Raw genomic sequence first — 20,992 nt, 5'->3', positions numbered from 1 at the left:
CAGCTATAGTTTTACATCTCGTGAGGGTTTGAACTAAATAGACTTTGGGAACAAAGGTTTGAAAATCATTTGGTAAGGAACAGTTTTCTATATTTGTGTGAAAGAAAAAGACAAAAAATGCACTGATTTCTCTTTATTTCCTTTCCAAACGTTACAAAAAAAAAACTTTCTCATTCGTTTTATTCTTTAAAAACATATTCCAAATTCTTTTCAAGCACTCGCAAAACAAGCTCTTCTTGCTTATTGTTTCCAGTTGAAAGGGAGAAAAAAAAAATAAAGCTGGTCAAACTACAAACTCAACAATAAAAGGGTCAAAACTAGTAGAGCGCTGCTTATATAATATGTAGAAAAAAAATTTATAAACAAAAAAAAAAAAAAATCAAATTTAATATAAATTTCAATTTAAAAAAAATTTGATTGCCAAGTCAAAAGGACTTCTTTTAAACTGTGTACAAAAAAAAATTCATTAAAACATAAGCAGCAACTCTTATTTGGGAAACATTATGCAAACCTGTAGACTAGAAAATTAAGAACACCATGCTATCAACGGATTGGCGCAACTCTTCAATAAAGTTGGAAATTTGAAGATAAAGAAAAAGGAAAAAAAAACAGCGTTGGTGTCGATTTCATTCCTTTCCTGATCAGATATCAAAACACTCTTTCATTCATCCTCTTACGTACAATTGCTCCCAGATTTCAACATATCAAAAAATAAAATTTTAAACAGAAGTGATCGTAATATGATGCTGCAGAGAAGTTTCTAGCAAAGTGGCAAATTCTGCAGTTCCTATGTTAAAAAAAAGTCGAATGACTGAAATATCCTCTCTACAACATGATTCTCTTCTATATATCTTGTACTCTTAATTTTTCCCTCCCGATCTTATATAGTACAAGCTATAACTAGAGCAGAGTTACATCAACGTATGAATATTTCTTGCTATAGGAAATTCAAGCCCAGGGTAAATGAAAGTTATTCCTCCCCCAGTAAGGACACTTAAGGAGTACGAGTTATTAGTATGAATAGATATTCCGAATTTCGACAAAAAATTCACTTTTCAATAATTCAATGATTGAAGCAAATCTCTAACAACTAAAAGAGAACAGTAACAAAAACCCGTTTTCTTCACAAAAGTGAACAAATGAGCAGACAGTTTAAATGTTACATTGAAGCTACAAATATCACAAGCTTCCAAAAAGAATTTTTTTAGAGGAGAAAGAAGAAAATAACACTGTTGATAAGAGACTCCTCTTTTCACAAAACTGGGTAAGTTGAATGTTTAACAAAAATATGTACGCTCACACACAAAGACACTAGTACAAAAAATATCCAAAATATGAAAAAGGAGAAAAAAATGAACAATAAAAGAAAAAAAAATAAAAAGGTCCACGGGGAAAAAAATAAGGGCAGGTTACAGTCATTGTCAACCCTCAATGGACAGTGACTCAAGGCTTTTCTTGAGGCTCCGATAACGGCGTTGTGCCAGCTTTGAATCACTCGGTGGTGACAAACTGAAGTTCTGCGAAGAAGACCCACTGGAAGAGGAAGCAGGTGGGGTGGCCGGAAGTTCTTCTTGGACAAGATGAGGACGAGACAACTCCATGCTGTAAGCTAGATGGCGAAGAACCAAACGTTTCATCGCATTGGCACTTTCTGCAAAGGCAGCTAAATCCCTGGCACTATTATTTCTGCAATGGAGAAAAATTTAGTTACAGAAGGCATTAGAATTTTCCCATGTAATAAACCAGTTTGAAAAAGTTCATTTGTTTTCGACTACAGTATGAGATACAAGCATTTCAAGAGTTCATTTTCGAAAGGAAATGGCATTTCAATTTTTTTTTTTTTAATTCATTTGAATGGCTTTTGAATCTTTGAGTGAGCTCTGTTGAATTATGCATCAGTATTTATTCGAATGGGAATATTTTTGCTAGAAAGTACAATGTAAAGTTTGTCGTTTCAACTGAAAGGGAACATATCTACATTGTTCATTCACTTTATTTTTTTAATTCAAAAGCAATTGACATAGTAACTTTGCTAACATAAGGACAGTAAGGATATCTGCCTTGGCTAAGTAAAGCTTTCTGGAATCAATAATGGGTGGTGTAGGAATTTTCAATTTTTCAGATTTACAAAAAAAAGCTCCAATTTTAATCAAAAAGGTAACATTTCCACTCATTTTTCAAAAAACAAAACACCATTTTCAAAATTTTTTACATAACTCCCTTAAATGTTTATTAAGAAACATAGTATTTAAATATTTTATCACTTCCGTATGCTACCTGTTGCATTATTTTCCACTTCAGTTAAGCATTCCATCACAGAGAAATGTTTACACTTACAGTGTAAATTTAGTAATTGTGGAAATGTTTCCTTTTGAAAATAAGCTCCTCATTTGCAGATTAAAGTCAAATTTAAAGAATACCAACCTTCGGATGATGCTTGGAGTTTCCAGAGGAGTTACTGGGCCACCACAAGCAACCCAGTGATGGTTGAGAACCATTTCTGCACTATATCGTTGACTGGCATCTTTAACGAGCAGATGACGGATCAAATCCTTAGCATCTTCTGATATGTATGCCCATTCACGATCAGGAAACTCATAATCACCCTCCTGAATGCGATTGAACAGCATATCCTGCAACAAAGAATTTGGTGTTTATGTAATCTCTTGTATATCTGAAAACTTAAGGGGGACCAGCAGGTATAAATTAGGAATAAAAATATTCTGGTCGATCTGACAAAAAGTTTAGGAAAAAAGTCAAAATAAGATCTTATTTTCAGACTAAATTATAAGTTTATATAGATAAGCAGGCGAATTATCCTTACAACAAAACATCTTGTTTCATCACATCTTACAAGGTTAAGGTCCTTAGATAAACTATCACATTTGCCTGCACACAAATAACTTTGTTTAAATAAGTATGAAAAAATTGTGTTACAAGGAGTGTCATTGGAGGAGCTGCCTCCCCCCCCCCCCCATCACCACAATGAATTTGATTGACTACTAATATAAACTAATGACTACTAGCCTATATCTAATGTCATTAACACATTATAGGATGTCAAATGCCAGAAATGTCTTTTTTTTTAGTCAAAATTCAATCCATAAATCTGGTGGTATGTTTTTTTCTGGTGTAATGTTTACACATTAAGACTCACATAACTGCTACATACAGTAATCATCCTGCTATATCAGTGACACTTATGTGTCCGTGCAAAGGAAAAAAGGCACATAAGGGAATAGCATTGTTATGCTATATCTTTGACAAGGAATGCAGAACATTGTCTTATATAGCTGAGAAAAATGTTAAGTGAGAAGGTGTGTAAATGAGATCACTGTACATGCACACAAGTGTTTGCTAACATCATTGTGAACCCCCTGTCCAGCCTTTGAGATTGAATTCCCCGAAATGAATTAACAAGGTGCATTAATAATTGAGTAGTAACCTTTAAGATCTATTTCTTTCCAGGGCTGATACTAAGAATGTAATGGGTATACGAGAAAGGTATTAAAAAGCTTCTTAATGCTAATCATAAATGTACTGTGGCAAAATTTACACGATCGCGTAATCCTTAAACTGTAATGTACTTGAAACATTTCGTCAAAATGATAGAAATGAATAAAATTATTAACTCACCTGACATTCCTCACAAACATCGCCTCTCTCCCATCCACAGTCACTACCGCATCGTCCGTAAAAAGGGGGATAACCACATAACAATATATACCTATAAAAATAAATATGTTCAATCAGTGATACACAATTCAGGTTTATAACTTGACATTACATGCCAATTCGAAAAAGTTAAATAACGTCATTTTAATACAACTTACATGATCACACCAAGGCTCCACAAATCACATCTTTTGTCATAGGAAGAAGCCTCCCCAATAAATGCTTCTACGACCTCTGGTGCCATAAACTCAGCTGAGCCAACCTATAGATACAAATAAAAAATTGAAATGTTAAAATGGGATAAACAAAAAAAAACACTACTTTGACTACAAAGTTTTTATTTATTATTTTCTAATATAAGGTTGTTAATAAATAGAATTTACTACCCCCTGGGGGATAAGTTATTCTAATACAATTGACACATTTAAAAAGAAATTAACATGTTGGGGTAAATCGAGAAGCTATCCATACTTGTATGGATGACCATAAATATTTTTTTTATGGGGTATTGTATAATATTTCATCAGGTATATATAGTTTTGTTTTTACAATTGTATTTTCAATTGGGTTGCTATATTTTTGAAATATATGACATCCATATTTGTTATGAACATCTTTTTCTTAGCCTATACGTACATAATCACACACTCAAGATTAGTACTTACAGGTGTAAGAAGCTCTGGGGTACTGACTGGTGTAGCACAGTTGAAGATGATGCCACTCCCCAGATCAAAATCACAGATTTTCACGGGGCAAACCTTGAAAATGTAAAAAATAAATTTTATAAGATAATTTTATGAGTATTCTCTAACAGCAATAATACATCTGGTACATTAACTTAAGCAAAAATATAGATATATTAATTGTGGGATAAATACCTGATCTTCACTATAGCAAAGAATGTTTTCAGGTTTCAAATCCCTATGAGCAATACCTTTAAAAAAAAAAAGCAAAACATTATGAGCAAAATTCTTCCCAATGGATGAGAAACAAAATATATAGCTCAGATGGAAATTCCAATAACAAAAAAAACCTCGGCAAAAACACTGAATTTTTTTAATGTTTAAATAAATGATAATGCAATAAGTTTATTAATTTTAAATTTTCTTTCGATTCAAAAGGACTAGCCTTACCTTTTGAATGCAAAAACTTCAAAGCATTTGCAATATCTCGAATGATCATGCTGGCTTCATGTTCTGTAAAATGGACCCTTTTCTGAATATGAGCCAGCAATGGTCCTGTGAAAAAAAATTAAAACTAAGTTCGAGCAGATTATATATTTTGAGTTTCACTTATTCATACCCAAGATTTATTCTTGTTTCAGAAAACTGCTATTTGAAAAAACTAAAACTTATTAAAATGTTTTTCATTATAATGAGTCAAATGAGAACCTCAAAAGCTTCAAATGTTACACAACTGTACTGAAAGTCAGGAACGAGAGTAATCAAGCTGAATAAAAATATAGTTATCCACAGGTGGGGTAAAGAATTAAACAATGATTTGGCAGCATTATTATAAGATGTATTCCTCATATCTATGCATTAAGAACAACTTTGACACTTGGTTTTCTTTAATAGTGAACAGATTAGACAGGTTTTTTTAGAAACCTATGTCTAAACCTTTTTCTTCCTTTAAAATTAAATGAATAATGTAAGTTCAGTATAGTTGTGCATAATTATATCAACTATAAGATGTATATATTCTGGGCTGGGGAGATAACACACACAATATAATTTATTATTTTGTATATGGCAGTGTTTAACCTTTTTTGCTGGTCCAACCACCTTTGTACTTTTTTTTTCATGGCTACCCTTTCTTACCAGTCTTCTACCCCATCCAGAAATAAGATCGTTTCCAAGTATTGCATTTTTTTCATTAAATTTATACTGAACTAAAATTTTAAAAATAAGATTAGTCTCCAGATTACTAGAATTTATTGAACACTGTTCTATTCAGGGCAGTCTCAATATCATGGGGGGCCCCCCTAAGCAAAAAGTAAAGTGCTGGTTCTAGTTCCATACTCAACTTGAAGTAACAGCCCGATTTATTTAGTATTTATTACTCATTTTCAAAATTTATTGTACAAAATCTCATGATGTGGGGATCACTTATGAACACGAGACCTCGGGCATATCACGTCATAAGAGTGGGGCTGACAGCTACATCCCAGGAACACGATGATTCATCATTGGTTTTCACACGGTAAATTTAATATAGAAAAACCAGTGAAAAATCCAGCTAGGGAGCTCTAGTGCAAAATAAGGGGTCAGGATTGAATGGGTCCACGCTTTAAAATGGGCCCAGTTTTATAGGTAGTTTTGCTGGATTCTGCGAGTATAGTCACACTTTTTCCCACCCATATTTCACTTACAAGCTTTTTCTTAATTTGATCATTTTTGTCATATCGCAGTCATTTTCTGCACACGAGAGCCAATATATTAAATGCGACATACAATTTATTGCCGATTCCAAATGGTAGGCTTGTTTTTATACCCAGAGAGGTTGATGCGCAAACTCCTCAATGTGGAACTCCCTGTGGTAGTAATTTTTTCTGTGGCCATGTCGCCGTTTCTGTTGTACCTGTGTCAGGAGTGTTTTTCTGACAAGGTCAAACTGGGTATCGAACTTGCGACACCTTTAAACATCCTTCGGTACTTCAGGCGAGTATCTCAATGACCTGGGCTACCACACCCAGCTTTATTTCTTCACACTTCAATTTTTCACAGCTCCTTGTAGATTTCCAAATCTCATCACGAGCCCCCTTTCTACTTTATTTTCTCCTACATTCCCCTTTGAACCATCTCAATACCACAAGGGGGCAGTATGCCCTGGTTGAGAACCACTGGTATACGAGTAGCATTTTATTACATTATTCCACACAGATACCAAAAGTCCATACACAAATTACAAACAGGTATGTGCAAATAAAAATATACAGAACATGTTCTTGAACTGGATTTTGATTTATTTGAAATGAATCAAACACATGTAAGAAAACAGGGTCTTCATTGTTGAAAAAGAGATGAAGCAAACATTATTTGGCTACAAATCACAGCTAATTTGAATATTCATGCATATGTAAACATGTGTTGAAAGATGTTTTATTGAAGAGTGGATGGAGAGAGCATTTTATAAGAGACAAATGGGATGTTTGAGGCTTTCATTTGACTTTTCTCGGATTTAACTCACTTTATTTGTCTATTCATCTAGGAAGAAACAAATACACACAATAAAACTTTCAGGCTTACCTCCATTAACTTTTTCAAAAATCATATAAAACCTGAAAGAAAAAGAAAATCTGAATAAACTATTTTCTCATATACATTCATAAAAATAATTCTCATTAAACGCTGTTTGAAATTGACCATTTTAGTCTATATTGAAATTTAAAGGATTACACATATAGCATATGCTTGTTTATTACTTCACTCTATGATTGAGAAGCTTGAATATAATGGTCTCGGACTAGAAAAACACCAAGCAGACATTTACATTGCATTTGCTGATTTTGAAAAGAAAAATTTTTACTCCATGCAAAAGAGTTTAGCAAGAAATTTGATGATGGGTCTGATTCATGTGGCTTACCAAGATTAGCTCAACAAATCTGAAAAAAGACATGGGACAGGCCCATAACTAGGCAGGGGCAACTGGGACCGCAGAGCAGAATGGGACCCACAAAAAATTTACACATATTTTACATAACAATAACCCTTTTAAGAGGGTCCCAAGAAAAAGTCTGCCCCAAGAAGGCCCTGACACAAAATCAGAGCTTGATATGCAAGATAGATATATCAGATTTAAATTTATTATCGACACTTTTATTTTTGCATTTTAAGGGACTGTTTGTATTAAGTGACTAAGTTTTGCTTTCCCTAATGAATAAAAAAAAAGGGTTTTGTTTCTTCAAGGAAAAAATTAAAGGAAAAACATTTCATATAATTTAAAAAAATGACCCAGTTTGTGATGTGATTTAGATTTTTTCATAAAGTACTGATTTATCCTCAGTAAGATTCACTTGTACTAATTCCAAACTTAAGGATATGAAAAACATATAGAATTCTCTCTAACATTCAAAAAAGAAAAACTTACTTGTCCTCTTCTTCAAAAAATTCGATGAGCTGAATGACATTCTGATGGCCATGACAATGATGGAATGTTTCCACTTCACGAAACACACGTGAACGGCTGTGGCCAGGTTCTTTCTCGATGATCTGAAAGGGAAAAAATTAAGCTACAATATTTCACAATTATGAAACATCAATTTCTTATAATATAAATTGAAGACTGAATTTAAAAATTCAAATCAATATTTAACATGCACATTACATTTCTCTCATCCGATTTTTAATTTCAATTACTCAATATGAAACTTTTATTTCATTTACTTGGTACAACCCAATTAAGATCCTACGCTACAAAAATATGAATTTAATTAATTGATAAATTATTTATTCAATTCTATAACAGATTTTTTCATGCGTGGACTATCAAAAACCACTACTTACTTTGACGGCAAACTCTTTTCCTGTACAAATATTTACACAAGTTCGAACAGATGCATATGCTCCTTCTCCAAGCACCTCATCTGTCAGTTTATACAAATCTAAAATGAAAAAAATATATGTATTGTTAACTACAACTACAAACTTCAGAATGTTCTGTTGTATATCAATAAAAGAAATCTTTCAATCCCTATATGTGAAAACTGAATAAGTACATATTATCACAAAAAAAAAAAAAAAAAATGAGTAACTTTGCCTGGTTTTAATTTACACAAAAATTGCCACGTTTTTAAGACAAATAAATCACACTGGTCGAATGGTCGACGCGTTTCGGCTCTTCAATGGAGAGCCGTCATCAGGACCTCGTGGTCAGAACTCACACGAATGAAGAGTGATGTTTACGTCTGGTCGTCCGAAGAGTTCGCCTTTGTATTTGCTGCGTCCGAGTGGTCTTTGGATGCGAATTAACCTCAGTCGTGAAAAAACTTTCAACACTTTACAACAGATGGCTCCCCAATTCGCATCCAAAGACCACTCGGACGCAGCAAATACAAAGGCGAACTCTTCGGACGACCAGACGTAAACATCACTCTTCATTCGTGTGAGTTCTGACCACGAGGTCCTGATGACGGCTCTCCATTGAAGAGCCGAAACGCGTCGACCATTCGACCAGTGTGATTTATTTGTCTTAAAAACGTGGCAATTTTTGTGTAAATTAAATACATATTAGACCTTCTGGAAGGGCCTTATGGTTCCTTGAGGTCACAAAGTGTTTTTTTAAGTTTATATGTATCTATGAGTGTTTTGTTGTTTTAAAAAATTAGTTAAAATCTCTGATAACTCAAGAGTCCAATGATACAAAACATAAAATGTATAGAAATCAATGTCTTATTAAGTTCCGAATTCAGTTTGAAACTTTTAGTTGGTTTCAAAAATTGTTTAGTGAATCCCAAAGTTTAATTCAAAGTTTCATGTCTTATTTCACATGTTTACTTTCGAACAAAAGAATTATTTTAAGAAAAATTACTTGTTTTGGATTGTTCTTTTAGCATAATAAACTTTGCAAAGGAACATTCACTAAACTTAACGGAAAGTCCAAAAATATTACTCTTGATAAACTTAAGTACTCATAAAAGAACGCAAGGTGTCTCTATAATGATAATTGCCTGTATAACAATATTACGGTCTGGTTCCGATACACTTTTCATAGTGCTAATACATTCCATCTCTGTATAACTATAACTTTATATCGATAACTTTCTCTGGTCATTTAAGTATTGTTTACGTAGACATTTTAATGTATTGCTTTAAAAACACTTATTATTCTTGATTTTTGTCAACCACACCTGTGTTAAACCAGGTTGCCATGGTGCCTAAAAGTCACTGTCGGCATCTGAAATTTTCTATGTGTAATTGCTCAATCAGTCTAAAGAATGAAAAAATTTCCAATTTCATAATCAATGTTTCTTCAAACATGAAAAAGAAATCGCTGAGTTTCAGAAAAGTCAAAAATAAAATATTTATGACTGCTTTTATTGGAAGAAAAACTATGCTTGGCTCCAAAGAAACTTGTCTAGTGCCTAAATTTCCCTCCGATTTATCCAGCCCTGATTAAACGAGTTTAACTATATTTCACATGTGAGAAAAGATTTCCCCATTTTTTTTTTTCAAATGAAAAATTAATGTAAAAAAATTTTCATTAGATTATACTTCAACATCTAAAAGAAGTCTTACCAAAAAAATTATCACAAGTAAAACTGGCCCCTGTGCGTTTTTTCTTACGCCTTCTCCTTTGTTGCTGATTATTTGGCTGTGGCGCTTCGATGGGTTTAGTTGTGGCTGCAGTTTTATGATTAAGGCTTTCATCACAGATTTCTATGTCATCTATAAGATAAAAAAAATTATATATAGCAACATGTTTACATTATAATCATAAAATTTTATTTCAATGAAAATTGAATGTCCATAATTATTAAATTTTATCTTATGAAGCTGTTTATACAATTCAGGTTTCACATTAATCAATAGAACTCATAAGTAATTGTACCTCTGATGAAGTCTCTTTACTATCAACACCCTATGCTTATAGAGCACTAATTTCAATAAAATGATCATCAATTTTCTCAGAACAGATATTACCAAACTTTTCCTTGGAGCAGCATGTAGAGCAAGATTTAAAATACCTTAATGGCATCATACTTGATCACAACACTGGAAGGCATAAGTGCATACAGGGACGTATCAATATAGTCCACCTCCACATTCCTGCCTATGCTAATACAATTTTTGGGAGGAAGGAGTCGCCCACACGCACACACCACCCCCCTTCCCCTGTATCTACCTATACTCAGAGCAGCATTCTATTAGGGAATCACTGCATCTGATCCAAGTATGCAAGGGGTAAAAACCAATCTCTCACAACACTGAAAAATTTAATATTTCTTTAGGACTTTGAAACATTTTACTAGCCTTAGCTGGGGAACAAGGTTACTATTTTAAATATCTCAAGGCAGTGTATGGATAACCCTAAAAATGTCAAAGGTTGGAATTGCAGACCTATTACAGCGAATTCTGCTCATAACAAATCTCTGGATGTAACTTTTTGGTCCCATTCCTCTATAATATTACCTTGTCAGATCTAATATAGCAAACCAAAATTTATATATAGTCCCTCAAGTTTGTATAATGTAGACAATTTAATACGATAGGGCGTTTAATATTTTTTGCCAAAAAATCTCAAAACACCCGAGACCAATCGAGAAAACATAGGGTCTGGCACACAGTTGGGAATCAGATATAACATAGTTAAACCTACTTCATTTTTTTCAAAGTAAAATTAAAGTTCTTTATCAATTTGTGAGGCTCAAGCTCAATAACATGGTGAAATAAATATTTACAGTCCTATTCTCGCATCAGTCCTCGATACGGTGGAACCTCATAATAGACATTTCCATTAGTAGGTAGAATCCTTCCATTAACAGACACTTTTGAAGTCTGAAACAGAGTCTCAATACATTTCCCTATATATTAATGGACACTCTCCAGTTAGTTAGCAGACAAAACTTTGCTCCATGGTGTTAGTTGTCATGAGCTTCCACTACACAACAGACTTTGCTTGACTAACTTGTGTTGAATATTTACTAATCTCACTAACTATATTCGAAAAATGGATTCACAATGAAGTTTAAGAAACAGGAGGTGAACATGTCAGAGTCTTTTAAACAATTAGAAGCAAAAATTGAGGGTTTGTAGACATTTATAAAATTCACTGTTGGGACTTCCAATTATAGTGAAAAAACTTAAATGCATAACACTGGTATTCTGGCAGATTTTTACATGGGTGTACCCGGCAGGGGCAGCTGCTTCCCCCCCAGAAGAGAAATTAAGTTGCAGTAATGGGCATACAGCATAGACGTATCAATTTAGTATCTGAGTTGCTCCCCTTTAATTCAGATCCTGGGTACGCCCTGGGCAAGTGATGCATTTTCTTGCAACCTCTTATAATTTTGAGGCCCCAAATTTATGCAATATGTATTTGCTGACAAGCAACTGCGTGTAGCTTGAAGGTCAAAGATGTTTTCATACAGAAAAGTTCCAGCATGCACCATCCATAAATTTGTTAGAAATTAATCAGAAATGTTTACAAGGTGCAGTCTTGCAACAATGCCCGTACTATTTGATCAATTTCATCAGTGGTTTTTTCCAAGGTGAGCCAATAATAAAGCCTAGGCCAAGAATGGAACATGCCCCAGAATAAATATTATTCTGAACTTTTTTTAATTGTGCACAAATTTTATGTAGTTCTTTGTTTTATAGAAAAAGTAACATTCACAAGCAGGGCGAAAACTAGGGGAAAGCAGAAGGGTCTGGTGCCCCGGACCAAAGGGGGCGGAAATTTCACTCCTCTAACCACTCCTTCAAACATTAAAAGGAACCCTCAAAATGCATGATTGCCCGCGGCTGGCCAAGCATCTAGTTGCGGCCCTGTTCATGTGTCCGCACTGCAGCCAGAAGACTTGGCATCTCTTCCGCCCCCTCCCCAATGCAAAACATTCCAAACTTTGTTCAATGGTATATCTTTTTGAAGAAATCCTCCCCCCCCCCCCCCCAGAACTGTATGAAATCAGGGTCGACAGGGGCTTTCAAAAAATGGTTTTGGCAACAGAGCCCCGGAATCTATTTACGCCGATCTGAATTTCATGTACAACATCCTCAATATGCGTTGTTCTCCCTTCAAAATAAAAATATAAATTGTCAAAAAAAATATTAAAATTAAAACCTATGTTACAATTTCTCGTAAAAATATCGAAAATTCCGTGCTCAACCCACCCACGAAAGGGACAAAACCTCCAACATCAATACCAGATGCATTATTTCTAACAAGAAAAAGATTCTGTATTCAATTATCTTTACATGGAAAATGGGGGAACCGAAGTAATTACATTACGCGAATCTTTAAGACAGGAAAGAAAAATTTCTCAATTTCTATGTCCGATAATCGTAAGGACCGAGCTGAAGATGTTTTGGCGTCTGGGCCATGTGCCAAGAGAATATCTCTCTCTCTCTCACGCAGAAGAAAATACAGAGATGGAGGGGGCACCAGAGAAACAATCAATGGCCTACACGTGCCGTGGAATTGTGCTGCTCCACTTCATCCCATTTCCCTCTTTGTGTGGACGCTGCGGATGACGTCATCTGAATCAATGCCACACAGCGAAAACGATCATCTTTTTTCCCCTTCCAACCATTATATGATTCGCACAATAAAACAGGGCGACTGATATCGAGCCTCAAAAAAATGTACGGATCCACAAAATCTTGGCAATAGATACATCTTGAAAGAAAAATCGACCTCTGGCATTTTGTGGCAGTGCCGTCTAACCGGATCGGGGGGGGGGGGGGTGAGGCACCCCACCCGGTGTCTCAAAGGCGCGGGGGAAGGGGGTCATGATAACGAAATCTGGTTACAACTTTCCAGAGTGAGTAAATTGATGGGCTGGTATTTCTAGCCATGAAATGACCCATGGGCGGTGATACGGGGGGGGGGGGCGCTAATCTAGTGTATACATGAATTGACATCGTGCCCCCCCCCTCCAGACTTCAAAGTCTATCGCCGCCTATGGAGGGCCTCGGGAAAGTCAATTGACACCGGGATGCTGTTAAGACGGTTCACCCGTTTTGCGGCCCAGCACAAGATATATGTGCATGACCCTGCAAAGAAGTCAGAGGGCTCCGAGGTCGACCTTTATATATATCCCTATACGCATTTACATAATACATATGCAATTGATAGAATTTTAAACTATGGATTCAGTGATTAATATGGAAAATTTGCATCTATTTCCGCCGACTCATGTCATTGAAACACAACCGTACACGCACCTCGTAGACATTCCTCTGGGTTATTTCTAATGAGTTGGTTCATGCCGGAACGTGTGTTTGTATTAATGTGCGACCCTAACGTATCTATGCTTCAGTTTTGCTTTTTCTGATGCTGCTACCAGTCTTTTATATCTTGAAGTGATAATGGCGAGTTATTTTATTTTCATGTTATGTAAGTATCGTGTTCGAGATCTTCGGAGACGCTTCTTTAAAATGGGAGCCGGCACGCATTCACGCCTCGAAATTGGAAAACCACAGAAAACCGATTTCATTTATTTCGCCATTTAGTCTCGGCGGCCTGCTATTTACCCTAATGTTCAGTCGAGTTCCGATGATTATCAGATCTGATGCAATCGAGCAAGGGTGCTCAACTTTTAGGAGTGCAGACCACTTCATTTTGGTTTGAAAACATGTCGCGGGTCACTCAAATGATCTTTAAATATGCTGCAGGTCACATAAGTGATCTGAGAATGTGCCGTGGGTCACTTGTAATATCTATAATTCTGCCACGCGTCACTTAAGTGATCTGTAAAAAATATTTCACCGATCACTCGAGCGATTTGTGAATGCGCCGCTGGTCACTTAACTGAACTTTCACGGTGACGTGTTCTACTTGAGTGATGTAAAATTAGGCCGCGGGCCATTGAAGTGATCTTTAAACGTGCCACGGGCCGGTGAAATACTCTGGAACTCAGGGCCGCAACTAGGGGGGGCAGCAGGCGAGTCTCGTGCTCCGGGCGCTGGACCAGAGGGGGCGCAAATTTCAGTCACAAACCTTTCCTTCAACATTACAAGGGGGCACCAAAATGCACACTTGCCCCGGGTGACCAAGCATCTAGTTGCGGCCCTGCTGGAACTGTGCTGCGTCACTTGAATGATGTACCACTTTGCTCATTTTTAGTAAATTAGGTTTGAGGTAGCGACCAACGGAGGGGCCCCATGAATTGAGCAGTAGAGAGTACTGATCGTCTAAGGCTGGTACTTTTAAAACAGGTAGAACCCTCCAGAACGCACTGCCCCGAGAGCTCTCGATGCTGTTTGTCTTATCCTGAAGCAGAGATCTCATAATTCTTAACCGAAAATACAATTAACCACAGCACAAACGAGGGTGGGATTAAAGGCATTAGCTTCATAATGGGTATTGTGATGCTAATATAACAAACGCCAGGAAAAGAGACTTAAGCGCGGGCTTCCCGTTCATATACTTAATATGGAGCAACGGCTCGAATTTGTAATAAGGCTTCTTCTAAACCGGCTTCGTGTTTTTTTTTTCCCCCATTGAAATTTCGTGTATAGACAACCAAAAAAAAAAAAGGACAAAACCGGTTCCTTTGGATAATTCTATGAAGTCTTCCGATTCGAAAGGATGTCGGTACCAAAAAGGTGTAGTTCCTGCAGCGTTTGCTCGAGGTTAGGCAATAGATTCGGGGTAAAAGATACAGATTGCGACGTGGAATTCGGCAAGAAAAAAGTTCTCATCGGAACGAGATCGATTCGGAATTGGAACCTTAATGTAGCTGCTAATGTTCGAGAGAAATTCTTTGGTGAAAATTAAGAATAAATGAGAGCGCTGCAAAATGGTGGTTTCTGGCGAGTTTCCTCAGAACTGATTGCGCCAAATTTTGAATCGTCGCCCAAAATGCACGAGAATTGAAAATAAACGCTTTATAACGACAGAGACACTTGCCAGACGTCAATCTAAATCAAGAGCTTAATTTTAAAACGGAAATAAAGCACAAACTACCATCGGACAAGGCCGTCTTAATAACTGGGACCCCTTCCAAACTTCACTGAAAAATTACCTTCAGCTGCATTTGCACATTGAATCCAATTCTTTACATATGTATAATTACTAATTTTTAATTCAGCAAGAATGAAAATCCTAAATTATTTGTGGGCCGTCTTGATAGCATAATGGGCCAACGAGAAAATCGATTTTTCTGAGTCCCCCCTCCCCTTTCTAACTAGAAATGACTGCCAACATATTCACAAGCAAATCTCACATTACCATGAGCCCGCTCTGCACTTGAGAGCTCTGGACTGTGCCACGACCTCCTAATAACCATTATATAGGTTATATAGGACGTGCTTTAAGACGACAGTGTGGGGGGGTCCTGTTTGTAGGTGATGCGTTTTGGAGATCTTTAAGGACTTCAAAGTCCTTAAAGACCATAAATCGATATCACGTCATTTCTACTAAAATATATATTAAAGTCGCTCTATATAAATTTATAAGTATTTTCCAGGGGTTCTACATTTTTATGTCAGTATTGATATCGAAGCCGTAGCCAGATATTTACTTCGGTGAAGGACGACTAGTATTTGGCGGGGGGACCAGAGTAATGGAGGATGTAATCATTAAATAAAATCTCATTTTTGCCCTCCCCCCCCCCTTCCCTCGCTACGGCCTTGATAGACATGCATAGACGTAGTTATTGGAAATATTGGGACTTCAAAGTTTTCAGGACTAGTATTTAATACCTATATAGGGATGGTGGCAATCATTGGAGAATGGGGGGGGGGGGGTTCCGGGCATATGCGAGTTAACGCTTATGAGTACCGATTAAAATCTTGTGGGGGTTTGTATGATTTAGGTGAGAATTAAAACATAATGGCACTTGAAGCAACCGATATAAGCCCACGCCATATTCAGGGCCGTATCATTGAGTCGTGGGTTCGGATCCGGGCCCCGATCGAAAATACAATACACAAAAATATGCCCACGCTTAAAAACGTAACCGAGGTTTAAAATGAATGTTTCAACTATTTGAAGGCCTGTGTTTATTAGAGATAGAACTGGCTTGCCCGTTTGAACACCCCCTATATATTGATAAGAAAAACTTCCATATTTCGTGGAAGCCAGTGCCGTCTTAAAGCACAGGCCCTCTCAGGCACACCACGAGACCTTAGTGCACAAGGGGTGTCGTGATAAGATCAATCAATTATATCAATTTTGTAGTCGCCATGGCACCCCACCCCAGAGAAAGCATATAAATTTATAAGCAGGCAGTGCCGTCTTAACGGGTGAGGATACACGAACATGGCCTGGGGCCACGAGTGCCAAAGGGACCCTCGTGATAACGAAAACTTGTTGAAATTTTCGAGATTAAGCAAGTAAATTGGCAATTTCTTCTAGTGTGAGGTAGAAAATCAATTTTCCAGGGGTCCATGGTGCTGTCAAGACGGCCCACGTACTTTCAGCTAATTAGGGAGGGGGCCCAAATACCACATTGCCGGAAGTCCCTGCAGGGCCGCCTAAGAACATCATGGGCACCGGGCCAAGTGATTTTTCCGAGTCTATCTGGCAAATTTACCTGCTTACTCTGGAAAATTTCGACCGGATCTCGTTTTTGTGAGAGCCTCCCCCCCCCCTTTTCTTGAGGCCCCGGGAAGTGCCCAGGTGGACCATTCCCTAAGACGACACTGTGTTCTTGGTGCTGTAAGGATGGCTCTGTCGAAAAGAGGATGAGGTAAGGATGGCTCTGTCGTAAAGAGGATGAGAAGAGGTAGGTGGTTTGTTCACTGTGTGTGGAACAAAAAAAAACCCAATTGAATTTACAAAATTTCATTCATTCGGAGCGATCAGATAGATATCCATGCAAAACTAGGGAACTATTGATATTTATGTTCTACAGAACATCCATACACTAAAAATCGTCAAGTGGTTTATTGTAATTACCTCAATAAACATTCTGAACTACAGTCGAATCCCGTTTTAACGATTACCGTTATAACGAAAATCTCGTTTAACGAACACTTTTCTAATCCTCCAGATAAGTTTACATAGAAAAAAAAGCAGAGACCTGGAATTCCTTTATAACGAAGTGATTTATCTGGTCTCTTGGGAGTTCGTTATAACGGGATTCGACTGTACTGTTAAATTACTGTAACACCTCTTTTGCGGACACCGGTGATACAAAAAAAATCCGTACGTAAAAGACGGGGGTGACCGTTAATCAGGGGTTTGAAATGACCCCTGAAAATTTTTTTTTATTTTTTAATTTATTACACAAGAGAAAATTAGTAAACGGGAGTAAAATAGAGGCGCCAACATCTGAGGGATGTCCGTTAAGAGGGGTTTCACTGCATTCAAAAACATTGCGAAGCTTCTATCTCTCGCGGAACCCCTTGCGATCTGTCGGGGGAACCCCAGAATCACGCGGAACCCAGATTGAGAAACGGTAGTGTTAAAAGGTAGATGCGGATTGTCTACGATCGATAATCTCGAGAAAAAAATAAACAAACACGGGAAAAAACAAAACTGATGCCGCGGTGAATCGCGTCTCCCTCAAAATCGATCCAAAGCCGCATCCGTTTGAGGAACGCCGAGAAATTTTACGATCTTAGAGAGAGAAAGGATCGAAAAATCCTGTACAATTTCATCGACTGAAACCAACCCTTGACACTTAAAGAATTATTTTTCGAAATCGTTTTATGAAAGCGGAAGATCGAAAAGGCGCGTCGTGATGCGAAAATCGTTGAAGGGCCATCGACATTAAACAAATGCAAGAAATTCAATCGTGGAGGCAACGATAAAATTTTTAACGCGGGGGCCCTCGAAAAAACTTCCGAAAGTTTTAGAAATTCGTTGAGAACACTAAAACAGCTGAAATTTCTTCATACATGTTCTTTCACTTCTAAAGCAGGGGACCCTTTAATCGGAAGGGCCGTTTTTCTGTGGGGAAGGGGATGGTGTGTAGTCCCCCTTTGTAAATGCAAATGCAATAGAACCTCTCCAAAGACAAAAAATACATTTCTCATTATCATAAGGGCAATTAATTCATCTTGGTCACTGAGATTACACAGGCACTCTCGGGAACCCTATTCTGGGCACTCAATTCCCATGGGCCGAAACTTGGGATTTTTGTAGGGGTGGGGGCAAACATGATTTAGCCGCCACCGCCATCCTCCATTGGAAAGTTAGATGCTTTTGTAACTGTTTTGTTCCCACCTAAAATGTTTCCCCCGGGGGCTGTTGTACCACCTCTAGTTCCAGTCCCGGAGGCAACGTAGATGGGACGGTGACAACAGGGGTAGGGCATAATCTCCTTCTCAGTGACAAAAATTGTATTATTGGCGTAGGCAATTATCAGATTGTGGACCTGAATAAAAGTTTGCGCCATATAACCCTCTGTGTTCCACGCTTCCTCCCCCCCCCCCGCCTCCCAAAACTTCAAAATTCGATCATTTTGTAAGTGTTTGTTCCCACCTAAAACCACCACCCCCCTAAATTTTGCTGTCCGGGGCGGTTGTCCCCCTCCTTCTAGTTCCAGCCCTGCGAGAGACCCTCATCTTCCAGAGAGCCCCTGGTGTGTGTGTGGCCGAGTAGTCCAAAACGAAGCTCCATTTTAATTCATTTCCTACATGGCGTAAACATCCTGATGCAGGATGTGGAGGGGGGCCATGCCGACATTTCGCATCAGGGCCCCTTAGATCAAGATCTTTCTCGGGCGCGTTAAAAAACGGTTTTTTAACACTTCCCTTTACAGTGAATTTATAAGGCGATAAAAAAAATAGTAAAAAAAACAGCAGGAGCGCTGTGATCAACACCCTCGTGGGGCAAGTCACGAATTTCAGTCATTAAATAGTTAATACAAAAGGTACTTTCACAGGCCGGGGGGCTCCCAAAATGAGTAACGTTCTTGCGGGTCCGGCAAAGTCCCGCATTCATATCGCTTGCCGGAAGGCTCTCCACTGGTCGAAGAATTCGCTTCACACATGGTCACAGTTACTCTAATTCCAGTTTTTATCTGGGTAGCGCCACGGCGTACCTTTCAAAATCGCCGGTCACTATAAAATTGTTTTCAAATATTAATAAAAAAAATTCAAAAAAAAAAACCACTTACCTGAAGAAATGACGACGTCGGATCCAGGAGTCCCGATAGGAGTATCATTAGGAGGAGTATCCAGCAACAAAACAGAAATAACGTCCGGGCTTCGACTGGCCGAAGCCCCAAGACCCTTCGTCCCTGACGAAAATGCTTCTTGTTTCATCGTTAAACAGTAGACCGGGGGAAAAAAAATTTAAAAAGTAAGATTCAATTTTTCTTTGGAAAGTAGTAGTAAATTCGAAGGCCGGCAACGAGAGACCCTTCAAATTAAAAAATGGAAATTTCGAAAAAGACTTGAAACTAGAAGCAATCTTAAGTAAATCCTTCTCTCCTTGTGAGCTCTTTCCTCCGGATAATGTAAAAATCTTTTGAACTTTTCACTACATGTTTTCTTCAATAAGGATCTAGATTCCGATGATAAACCCTCCACTTTTTTTTTTCTTCAAAGCTGAGCTTTTTTTTTCTCTTGGTAAATTTCCTTCGTTATTTGGAAACGAAAGAAATTAATACTTTTTTCTTTTTTTTTAAAGAAAAAAAAAATTTAAAAAAAAGAAAGGGGAGAAAAAAGAAAAAAAAAAGCTAGCTTCGCTCGCAAGCCTGAAGAAGCTCGGTTCAGAGCTAGGCGAAGAACGCTCTTCGGCTGCTGCTATAACATCGTAGTCTTCACTCCTTTGCCTTCAAACGCGGTCTCACAAAACTAGAAGCTTCCAAACGGTTTTTATTAAAACCCTCTCTCCAACGGACGCTGCGCAGTTGGATTCGGTCGCCAAACGATTGTCGCCAAGAGCTCCTTTTCAATCTCTCTCTCTCTCCCCTTTTTTTCCCTCCTCTCTCCGTTTCTCCGGCACGTTTTATCGTGAAAATGTGGGACTTTTAAATCTTTATTTTTCTCTACGGTGTAAACACAAATGAAAAAATAGTGTTAGTCATCCGTAATATATATATGTAATGATTGACGTTCGGAATGATGATAAGAGTTTGCGATACGTGTCTTTCATTTTAGGAGACATTTAAACGTCGCTCGAATTGATGCTGTCATGGACCTGCTGGACACTCATTCTGGACAAATTAATAGCTAATGATGTATTATGAGTGCATAGATTACTCAATCAACTCGAGTGATTCCCCCGAAACATAAAATGTTTTGTAGAAATGGCTCAGCGTCATATTTAGATCTTCAATCATGTCAGCATTGAAGATTTAAATGAAGATTTTTAAAACACTTTACTCTCTTCTGCCGAATATCAAACCAATTCGGTGGTACCTAAAACCAGCTGCTTTACACTTGAGGCCAGTCATTTGCGGGGGGGGGGGGGGGCATTGCCCCTCTGGCTTTTGAAAATACGGTAAAAATGGTGTATATATATACAAATATATATATATATAATTATAAATACATTGAGTACATGTTCTTTGCCCCCCCCCGGGAAAAGTTGAAATGACGGCCCTGGATATATGGGGCCCCCTTTGTGGTCCTGGGCATGACCCCCAACAAGGATGGGGCTGACAGGATCCCTGAGGCCAGGGAACCTGTCGAACGTCCTGGCCTAAGGACCCTGCTACAAGATATGGGGGGCCATGGTCATGGATATTCTGGGAAGG

At 37.7% G+C, this 20,992-nt stretch overlaps 1 protein-coding gene across 1 annotated transcript; it reads right to left on the bottom strand.

Moving 5' to 3' along the window:
- Positions 1–118: 118 nt before the first annotated feature.
- Positions 119–20,083, bottom strand: Lk6 (MAPK interacting serine/threonine Lk6 kinase). Its single transcript, XM_089232010.1, has 12 exons — positions 19,406–20,083; positions 9,912–10,061; positions 8,181–8,278; positions 7,765–7,886; positions 6,924–6,955; positions 4,809–4,913; positions 4,554–4,609; positions 4,341–4,433; positions 3,834–3,937; positions 3,637–3,727; positions 2,425–2,633; positions 119–1,686 (listed from the first exon to the last, which is right to left on the bottom strand). Exons 1-12 carry the CDS (start codon positions 19,551–19,553, stop codon positions 1,422–1,424), a joined length of 1,473 nt encoding a protein of 490 aa, XP_089088136.1. The 5' UTR covers positions 19,554–20,083; the 3' UTR covers positions 119–1,421.
- Positions 20,084–20,992: the final 909 nt, after the last annotated feature.

This window comes from Pholcus phalangioides, unplaced genomic scaffold (assembly GCF_987345545.1).
Source record: "Pholcus phalangioides strain wild (caught in Gottingen) unplaced genomic scaffold, Ppha-v1.0 ptg000001l_1, whole genome shotgun sequence".
In the NCBI taxonomy this organism is placed as follows: Eukaryota; Metazoa; Arthropoda; class Arachnida; order Araneae; family Pholcidae; genus Pholcus; species Pholcus phalangioides.
This window is presented reverse-complemented; position numbering and strand designations above follow the sequence as displayed.